At 38.4% G+C, this 10807-nt stretch overlaps 1 protein-coding gene across 1 annotated transcript; it reads right to left on the reverse strand.

Moving 5' to 3' along the window:
• Positions 1–751: 751 nt before the first annotated feature.
• On the reverse strand, positions 752–5670 carry LOC135224200 (beta-1,4-glucuronyltransferase 1-like). The gene is made up of 4 exons (XM_064263060.1): positions 4928–5670; positions 3319–4109; positions 2331–2467; positions 752–1572 (listed from the first exon to the last, which is right to left on the reverse strand). The coding sequence occupies exon 2, from the start codon at positions 3988–3990 to the stop codon at positions 3340–3342; it is 651 nt and encodes a 216-aa protein (XP_064119130.1). The 5' UTR covers positions 3991–4109; positions 4928–5670; the 3' UTR covers positions 752–1572; positions 2331–2467; positions 3319–3339.
• Between the last annotated feature and the right edge of the window lie 5137 nt (positions 5671–10807).

Genomic DNA, 10807 nt, shown 5'->3' on the forward strand with positions numbered 1-10807 from the left:
GCAACCATTTCAAATTCTTACAACTACAAACATTTCACCAATAAAACGGGCAAAACATTTGTGGAGAATGTGGCCATGATATTCCCTCTCAGGCAGCCGAGATTGATTGGTAAATAAATCTGTGATAATTAGGTCTACATGTCTTACCTGCTTTGTCCGATTTAAACAAAAAAATAGAACAGCCTACTTTGCCTGCCTTACCTGTCAATCACGGACACCCAAAACAAGTTTCAGGAGTAACAAAACGTGACGCTACAGACGACCTTTATACGAAACATAAACCACTTCGAAATTAACAGAACTGGCAGATCAGGTGAGAAAGATGAAGAATGAATATCACTGGAGATTTCAGAAAGTTTAAGGGACACTTCTTACCATATTTGGAGAAAACTGTACGGTAGCTATATATATATGTACCCCACTCAGTCAAGTACAAACACTACAAAATAAATTTCTTAATTGTCTTTAAGTCAGAGTTGTTTACGAACCAAGAGCAAAGTCAATTAGTAAACAATGACTTAAACGGCCAACTCAAGATAGGTCGAGAATTCAATAATTCATTACATAAACAGCAAGTGTTTTAAGGAAAGGAACGCTCCCTGCGGCCAGTTAAAATTGCTATTAAAAAAAAGCAATAGGTCTAGATCAAAGTGACAGGTCGAAGGAACTAAACCTGAATAAGGTTCCTGTAAGGCCCCTACTTTCTAAAATGGACCACTGAACAGTCGTCCTGGTGAGGTAGCTTTTGAAGGCACCGGATTTGAATACGATTCCAGTAAGGGATCTGTCCTCCAGATAGATTATCACTGGACAATATCTCCTAGTGATTTCATTACTGCAGAAAAAGTGTTGATAGATAAATGAGAATCTATCCTCAAAGAGACAACGCTGTAACATAGAATTCAGCCTAAAAAAGTACAGATCCATTTAAGCTCAGATTGTCTAAAGCTTGAGTCAGCCACACTAGTTCATGGAAAAATTAGGTAAACAAACTCAATAATCAGTAGGGTTTGATTAAATAAGTCTCCAGAACTTATGGTAGGTCTTATGTGCAGACCACAGATGTTTATTTAAAATTTATGTACTTCGCTGCAGCGAAACTAATAGATTTCATTTACAACAAAATACCATAAATATATTCATGTTACAAAATCTAGTCTCCACTGAAGTGCAAGAAATTGAGAGAATTTTAGCTCAATATGCCAAGTGAAACTGAATAGTCTTACACCTTCTGGACGAATAACTATTTTTAGTCAGTTCATTCGACTTATCACTGGCTTTTCTTTACAGCAAAATCTTGAGGGACGAAAAAAAAAGAGCAAGATTCTCATTTCACAATGAAATATATAAAGAAATTGTTTCTGTGTTTTAGACCTAGCCACATGAACACATTTGGCCTACGAGCCTTGCGTCACAATTCTTCATAGTTGTATTTTCCCAAAGGTATCTTCTCTCTCTCTCTCTCTCTCTCTCTCTCTCTCTCTCTCTCTCTCTCTCTCTCTCTCAGTTATACCCGGCGAGTGGGTTATCTTCGTCCACTGTATATCTGGCGTGAATCTCTTTCTTGAAGACCTGAAATAAAACGGAGTTATCTCTTTTAGTAGACGCGTGTGAGGTACTTCATATCATTCAATCTTATTTTGCCTAATATAAACAAATAATATCAATCTGTCATTCAAATTTGCTTTGTGTTGTCAAGATTCAACAACAGCAACGATGTACATTAGCTATACTAACAAAGAAGTACGTTTGAATAAACAAGGGGTTATCAATCGTCAAAGTTCTAGTCCTACTTTTAGACTTTAACGATTATACTGAGAAAGCTGAATGGACTTTTTTTTTTCTCTCTGAATTTGGGAACCTTTTGAGAAATCATTCTACTAAAGAATTATGGGTGGAGCATCATCCTAAAACTGACAACTGATTCGAGCCAGAAATACCAGTCATTTTAGGATAACTCGTGGCAGACTTTTAAAATGTACACTCACTTCTTTTACGTTTCGTGTTGAAATCTTTGAAATAAAGACAAATGTGTTCTACTTATGTAGTTTTCCTTGGAATTTAAAAGACACGAAGTTAATTTGCTATGAGTCTAAAGAAAAATGTTTTTCAAGAATCGGGGCTTTTTTTTTTGCCAGTGTATGGCAATGTGGTACTGCAAAAGGAACTAAAATGCAGTATTTTTCTCTCATAATCAAAACGTAATATGATTGCCTTGACAAGACATGAGACATGAGGACGTAGCGCTCTCTAACAGTAACAGTAAGTTTGAAAGAAAGAGAGGAACTTTTAATTGAAAGATATGTGAATAAACATTTTTATAAGCATACCTTGTAAATGTGGTCGTTATGAAGCATCTGCCTCTTACGACTTCCTGACCGCTGCCTTCTGGTCTGGAATCCACTGTGGCATAAGAAGGCATTGTTCAGCATATGCCACGTATACCAGCCTCGTGCATCTCGTAGATCTGGAGAAAGAAACGTATTTGAGTGAACAAAAAGGAACGTAAAAATCGAGCTTATATACATAAACTTAATAGAAAGAAATGAAACTACGTGAACATAATATTCACACCTATCTTGAACTGCTCTCTAAATGGTATACATTATTTATTATTACGTTTTTTTAAGGGGGTTATGAGTTAATTTATTTGATAAAGTGAGGTATACATCTGCATTCCTATTTGTTTTTTTACTTATATAAGAAGGAATGCTTTCGGTTGCGCCTTAACATCCAACTCAAAGAGCTTGACGATGGATTTTTTCAGAATTAGAAGAGACATAACCCTAAGCTTTAAATTTTTAAACGAGATGCTTCTGGTTGACCATCATTTCATGTATACCTTAAATAATATAAGGATTGCTCTAGGTTCCTCTAACCGTTCAACTAAAAGAGATAAGAGCTAGAATTGTTAAGAATTATGAGTGATATAAGCCCAGGCTAACAGGTTTTCTGAAGAAGAGCTACAATAGTAGCTTCACATCAGCAGTACATCTGATGGCTAGGGTAGTCCCTTACGACGCTCCTGATTGGCTATTGATAAGCCAATCACAGGGCTGGAAACTGAGTCTCTCGAGAGAGTTTACATAGGCAGGGTGTATGTTCCACCTCTCCTGAGGAAGACACATCCTTCAGGAGAGGTGGAAGATATATCCTGCCTATGTGAACTCTCTCGAGAGAGACTGAGTTTCCAGGCCTGTGATTGGCTTATCAATAGCCAATCAGGAGCGTCATAAGGGACTGCCCTAGACATCAGATGTACTGCTGATTTGAATCTATTATAGTACTTAATCATTTTGGTTATACCAGTAACTGTACCTGGCTATTCCGAGTATAGCCTTAACTGACAAATCTCTCGTCGTAAGGAGGGACGTCAGCTTTGGTGACGTAAATGGGCTCCCAGAATTCAGCCCAAGTGCTAATGTTGTACATGACCTCCAGTTTCCTAGGCCTAGACGACTTGTCGCTCTCCCACTTCTTCAGCTGTGAATTGTGCTGGTTGAGGTGGAATACCTTGATGTGAAAGCGCTGCGCTTTCTTCTTCTTGAGAAGAGCTTTCAGCTCTCCTTTAGTCCTAGGGTTCTTCTCTACCCCAGCGCGAATCTCGTAAGTTGGGATGATGTATGCGCAGCGACCGCAGCTTCTCGTCGAGTTCCGGGACACGAATTCGTTCAGTTTTCTCGACATTCCGGGAGCCGAGATCATGTCGATGTCGGGTGTGAAGGAGTACTCTGCGGGACAGCCCTCTCGGGCCAAGTTCCTCAGGAGATTCTGGGGATAAGCCGCCCTTTTCAAGTGCTGGGCTAGTTTCTCCGGGCGGACCTTCTCCACTATTTCTCTGTTGACAGATTCCGGCTGCTTGCAGTTGTACTCCAGCTGTTCCTCATCGTCATTGACAACATACTTCGGAGGGAGGTTTCTCGGGTAAGTTATGTGGAAGGCTACTCGAGACATCATCCTCGGGAAACACTTCTGCAGATATTGGATCATAGTGATGGCCACGGTGAAGTTGCGGTCTTGTCTAGGAGCCCACGACTGTAATCTAGGTATGGGTTTGGTATTTCCCTTCCTGCGTGGAGTTTGTTCGGCCCAGATGAAGTATCGCAGCACTGAAAAAATACAAGAGGACGATGTTTTAAAATAGAAAAACGGACACAGGTAGAGATGGAAACTCAGACCAAAAGGTTACTCTCAGAGAAGAAGATTTTTGTAGATTATCTGATAGAGTTTAGTTTAGAGGCGCAACCTTCAGCCAGGTAAGTGTCTGGTAAATGATCTAGGTATGGTTTGATTGAATATTGTGTAGACAAGACGCATTCTTGAACAAATTTGATACAGCAGAAAAGCAAATGTTAGTGACTATGTAAGTCAATAAACAAGCAAACCCTAACAGCATCAAAACAGTGGATTCTGCACAATATTCGAAATTGTAACTTTTCCATATGATAAAGCCTTGATTACTCTTTATTCAAAAAACCTGTTAGCAAATGTCATTTTTTCCAAGGAAAAAAAAAGGACGTTTTAAAAAATATAATGGAAGAGAAAATGGAAAGTGAACGCTTTTGGAAACAACAGAGCAATTATGTCATTATGGAATGTAATGTTGTAAAATCTAGGAGTAAGGCCACACAAGCACTGGGACCTATGATGATGTCATTCAGTGCTGAAAGGGAAAAGGACAGTAAAAATAGGACTTCAAGGTGTAACAGGGGAAAACCTTTTGCAGTTGCACTATAAAATGGCTGTTGGGAGGGGGTACAGCAAAAAAGCAATGAAGGGGGGTTGCAACTACGAGCCTATGAAAGTGCATTACGTGGGGTGCACTGACGGGACTACCTTCCTCTAAGGGGGACTGATGTGTTCATACAAAAAGCAAAACAACCACAAGAATATCCATTAGCCAGACGATCGGGATTTGAAAACTTACCCAGGGATCCTCATTCATGAATCTGTCTGTCGAGGGCTGATCTGAAACCCTTCTTATGGACACTGGTCTCTGAAGATTCCACATTACACAGGTCACTATTATCGTGATGGCCACGTTGAAGAATGTAGTCACCAAGCCAGTTAATATTATCGTTACTATAATAAATGAATGGATTTTGGACAGTGAAAAATAATTTGGTCACGAAATTCTGCTCTGGTGTAACTGTATAAAACTTGGTTACCGATTCACAAGTTGTATTTTAACAGAGATAAAAAATATGGATTTAGGAAAATGAAGACCAATTTTGATGTGACATTCTGCTCTAGTGCAACTGCATATCACTTGTTTACCAAATCATGAGTTGTACATTAACAGATACCTGACAAACTTCTCCAAAGTTCCAGAGGTCCTTTATTCCTCCTTAAAAAGTCGGACTGTGGAAGTTTCCCTACTGAGGATGCAGTGCAACTTAACTTCCTCAGAAGTTCGAGCAATGATGTATATAAAGCATTACTACCCCTAAAAAGAATTCATCTTGTATTTTAATAATTTGTATTTATATTTTTATCTATTTATTTATTAATTTATCTTTTTTCTCTCTCTCTTTTCATGACCGATATCCTCTCTCTCTGCATATCTTATTATCTTCTGCTTCTTCTTTGAAACGAACGACACCATAATATTCTTAGGAAGCTCGAATTTCAAGTCAGTGGCTCCTTTGGTGGGCTTGTTTCACATTAATAAGGGTTTATCTTCCCAATAATAATAATAATAATAATAATAATAATAATAATAATAATAATAATAATAATAATAATAATAATAATAATAATAATAATAATAATACAAACTACCCAGAGGAGACAAACACCATCCCCCACCAACAGAAAGGCTGCAGAAGGAAGTGTAGGGGCACAAAAGACCAGCTCCTGATAGACAAAATGGTAATGAAGAAGAGTAGGAGAAGGAAAACCAACCTTAGCATGGCATGGATAGACTATAAGAAAGCCTTCGACATGATACCACACACATGGCTAATAGAATGCCTGAAAATATAAGGGGCAGAGGAAAACACCATCAGCTTCCTCAAAAATACAATGCGCAACTGGAATACAATATACTTACAAACTCTGGAATAAGACTAAAAGAGGTTATTATCAAGAGAGGGATCTTCCAGGGCGACTCACTGTCCCCACTACTCCTCGTAGTAGCCATGATTCCCATGACAAAAGTACTGCAGTAGATGGATGCTGGGTACCAATTGAAGAAAAAAGGCAACAGAATGAACCATCTGATGTTAATGGACGACATCAAACTGTATGGTAAGAGCATCTAGGAAATAGATACCCTAATCCAGACTGAAAGGATTGTATCTGGGGACATCAGGATGGAGTTTGGAATAGAAAAATGTGCCTTAGTCAACATACAAAAGGGCAAAGTTACAAGGACTGAAGGGATAAAGCTACCAGATGGGAACAACATCAAACACATAGATGAGACGGGATACAAATACCTGGGAATAATGGAAGGAGGGGATATAAAACACCAAGAGATGAAGGACACGATCAGGAAAGAATATATGCAGAGACTTAAGGCGATACTCAAGTCAAAACTCAACGCCGGAAATATGATAAAAGCCATAAACACATGGGCAGTGCCAGTAATCAGATACAGCGCAGGAATAGTGGAATGGACGAAGGCAGAACTTCGCACCATAGACCAGAAAACGAGGAAACATATGACAATACACAGAGCACTACACCCAAGAGCAAATACGGACAGACTATACATAACACGAAAGGAAGGGGGGAGGGGACTACTAAGCATAGAGGACTGAGTCAACATAGAGAACAGAGTACTGGGGCAATATATGAAAACCAGTGAAGACGAGTGGCTCAAGAGTGCATGGGAAGGACGACTAATAAAAGTAGACGAAGACCCAGAAATATACAGAGACGGGAGAATGACAAGCAGAACAAAGGAATGGCACAACAAACCAATGCACGGACAATACATGAGACAGACTAAAGAACTAGCCAGCGATGACACATGGGGAGAGCTAAAGAAGGAAACTGAAGGAATGATAACAGCGGCACAAGATCAGGCCCTAAGAACCAGACATGTTCAAAGAACGATAGATGGAAATAACATCTCTCCCATATGTGTAAGTGATTACATAATAAAAATATGGAATGTTATTCCATATATATAAAAGACAAAAACTAAAGAGGTCAACCAGATTGCGTGCAGGAATGTGATCAGACAAGAGACGATAAAGATGACAGATACATACAAGTAGGCTAAGTTGACATGCCGTCACCTGTAGTCATTCATTTGTTTTGAAACATTGAGTCCGAAGCTCCCCTGCTTGAGACAACTACCGCGACCTATAATTCAAACGGCCTACGTGATTAGTAACTATGTCATCTGATTGTATGTTCGTATGTTCGAGCTACTGTCTGCTTCCTTTATGATTTGTAACCAAGATGTAGAACAGAATAGAGTTAGCCATCATCATTGGCAGACCTGTACCTCTTTACCTAAGCTTTATCATGTAGAACAGAATAGAATTAGCCATCATCATTGGCAGAAGCGATCAAGCTATCGTCATTAGAAGACCTGTACAATCCTACTTGATCTTCACCATGTAATCTCAGAGAATATAAGTATTTTTTGTACTTCGTGGTTTTTACTAGTACCTCACATCATTGCCGAATCATCATGAGTTTAACACATCGTCGTCATAGCCAAAGAAGATAATACCGACTTCGTAAGTGATCTACAAACCCCAAGACACTCCAATGAATATGGGAGTGCATAACCAACCGACTTAGCGTAAGATTATCGCAAGTCTAACATTACCTCATAGGGCGCCTTATTATACAAGGCAACAGCCCTAATATTGGTGGCAGATTATCAGAAGAACTCTACAACGTCTTCCGAAGAAAAACCAGAATAATAAACAATGTATCATCAGAAGTCAATGACGACGAAAGCAGCAGATTCTTCAAGCAACCTAGTATCATCGTTTAGTGAGCGACTTCAGAAAACAACAAGAACTCTTCAATGTCTTCCGAAGAACAACCAATAATGTATCATTACACAAGTCAACGACGACGAAAGCAAGAGATTCTTCAAGTAACTTAGTATCATCGTTTAGTGAGCGTTTTCAGTAGTGAATAACTTCAAGAAACAAACCCGACGTGTCTTTTTCCTACGGCAATGCAAGCTTCGTCTCTCATTAGAATCATTCAAGAAAACATTGTTATTGAGCGTTTCCGGCACTTCAAGAAACAAACCGAACGCGTCTGCAGCATCGGATCTTCAAGGGCTCGAATCATCCAAACAACGCGCACGGGGGAAACTGAAGCCAAACCAGTCATCCGCTAAAAAGAGAAGGAGGGCCAAGGCCGTGTGTCGTTATCGGAACACCGTGACTTCCCACAAAAGCAAGCTAAGTACATTTTTTTATTCATTTGGAGTAACTGAGTGTTTCCCTTGCAGGTCGAATTTCGTTGTTCCTGTGGCCGAAGTTACGAGACATTCTTAATCTTACCTTTTTACAGAAATTATCTACATCATTGAGATTTCGCTACACGAGTTTTTTATCTTTGAGTTTCTGTTTCCAGAAGTTCTCCTGAAATATCATAATCATATACTATGTTAATTTTATCATTTTGGGTGATTATTAATCCTTTACGTAACAAACCATATTAAACAGTGAATATGCGTTTACGCAGACGGAAGTCTGTATTTATACAGATGCATGGATAGGGTCGTTAGGCACCGTAGTGATTAGAAAACACACAAAAACAAGTGGAACACTCGTACAAATCTAGATAAATTAGAGGTAACACTATTTCGGGTCATGACAATAAATGCTCCTTTGCAAAGTCCCGATCGCAGTTTTAGCCTTGAGTTTTTTGAGTTATATAAAATATCGAATCCCTATGACTCAACTTAACTTTAAAAATACGGCTGAATTGCAAGGAATAACATGTCTATATAAAACTTTCATTAGGCTAAATGCACTGACCAGGATCCCTCACTATTTCAAATTTTAGCAAAGAATGAAAGTAAAACCACAGCAAGTACATAGTTAATAATAACGCAATAGATAACTTGTTTTAATAGTAATCGCTCAATTCTTTATAGTTCAAGTCATTCTTACGTTTGTTGCTTTATACGTAACCAACAACAGAATGCTAAAAACCACACAAATATTGTTGCGATGGTAAACAGTAGCCCTAAATATCAGAATCAAACAAAGCAAACTCGGTTACTGTGTCATCTAGTCAGACGGTCAGGGTCAGTTAAATCTGCTGAGTGTTCAAAGCAAAGCACATTCCACATAAGCGACTTCAGCGGAGAGGAAAAACGATGTTGGATCATTTATACCATACCTTTTTTTTTTTTTCATGCCAATACCTTTTTGAATTAAAAAGGAATTTCCCTATGCATCACACGACCGTATCAAGTAATCAGAGCAGGTTCTCGTTTTTTTTTAATACATAAGTTATTATAAGTAGTGGTGGATTAAGCCCGACTGTACGCGCCGTAAAAATTAGAATATCATGTTTTATTCCTTTAGTACATGTAATATCCTGTATTTACGGACTCACGGTCTGTTGTTCGAACTTCCCTATTGAGAAGTCCAGATAAGCGAGTGCTTACAGATACCTCTATAGTTATAAAAAACATTGATCTGTATCTAGTGTAATTGTAAGATATCCATCTAGGTTCTAGGGGTATACAAAATATTATCTTACCTCCTGCAAAATTAGGCGTGTTTATCAAAGGAAAATTCTATAAACCTTCAAACATATTAAAATCCGTTTGAACAAAAAAGAGACAGTTAATCAAATAATAACTTATATAGAGGAACAAATCATTCGTCTCATAAAACGTGATATTGTTCAACAACCCAACAGAATTCTCCCACAACCGCAGTCGCAGTGTGCACGCAAAATCTCGAGACGCATGCACCCTCGAATGTCTTAGTGCGTGTAAAAAGACTGCTGGGATCTGAAATTTTAATCCTTCCCGACACTCTGAAATATAACGATTTCTGTGAACAAAGCCCTAGACACGGTTGACTCGCTGCAACAAGTTAATCTAGTAATCCACAAAACCTATACATATAAATATCGCATTTTTTTTATTGTTGCTAATTTTTAATCCCGCCCAATTAGTCTTAGATGAATCTCTCTTATACTCTATCTAAAGTAATATCCGTAAAGTCATTCAAGCAGAGGTGATTCAGCAGAAATTTTCTTTATCTTTTATCTGAATACCAGGAAGTTTCTCCACTAGCGAGTGATCTCTGGGAGAAAAACGGATGTCATTGAAAACAAAATATGGTCTAAGGACAAACATAAAGCTATATACCTACCTTCGCATAGACTCCCAATGAAATGTCAAAATAGAGATAAATGACGAAGTTGAAAAATGTTAGTAATAGGAGTCATTAGGAAATCAAATAGCCCATATAATTTTTCCCTCAAACGTCATGCCATAAAAGATCGGACTTGGTGTATCTGCGTAGATTTCTGTCGCTTAAACAAATCTTTCACCAGCTTGGACTTACTTAAAGGCTTTTACCAGATACAATTACCTAAGAGATTGTACCTCATACACTGTTTTCAGCACACTCAGGGGACATTTATCACTTTTTACGTATGCCTCCGGCTTACGTTGCGCCCCAATTGCAATATAGTGTTTGGAGACTTTTAGGGGATACCCTACATGCTTATATGGTTGGTCTTGTAATCTTTTCTAATACCTTAGAAGTACATTCACATAAAGTAGAGCTAGTGCTACAGAGACAAAGACAAATAATCTCAGAGCAAAATATCTAAATGTGAGTTTTTAAAAACCGAA

Source organism: Macrobrachium nipponense, chromosome 10, assembly GCF_015104395.2.
Source record: "Macrobrachium nipponense isolate FS-2020 chromosome 10, ASM1510439v2, whole genome shotgun sequence".
NCBI classification, from domain to species: domain Eukaryota; kingdom Metazoa; phylum Arthropoda; class Malacostraca; order Decapoda; family Palaemonidae; genus Macrobrachium; species Macrobrachium nipponense.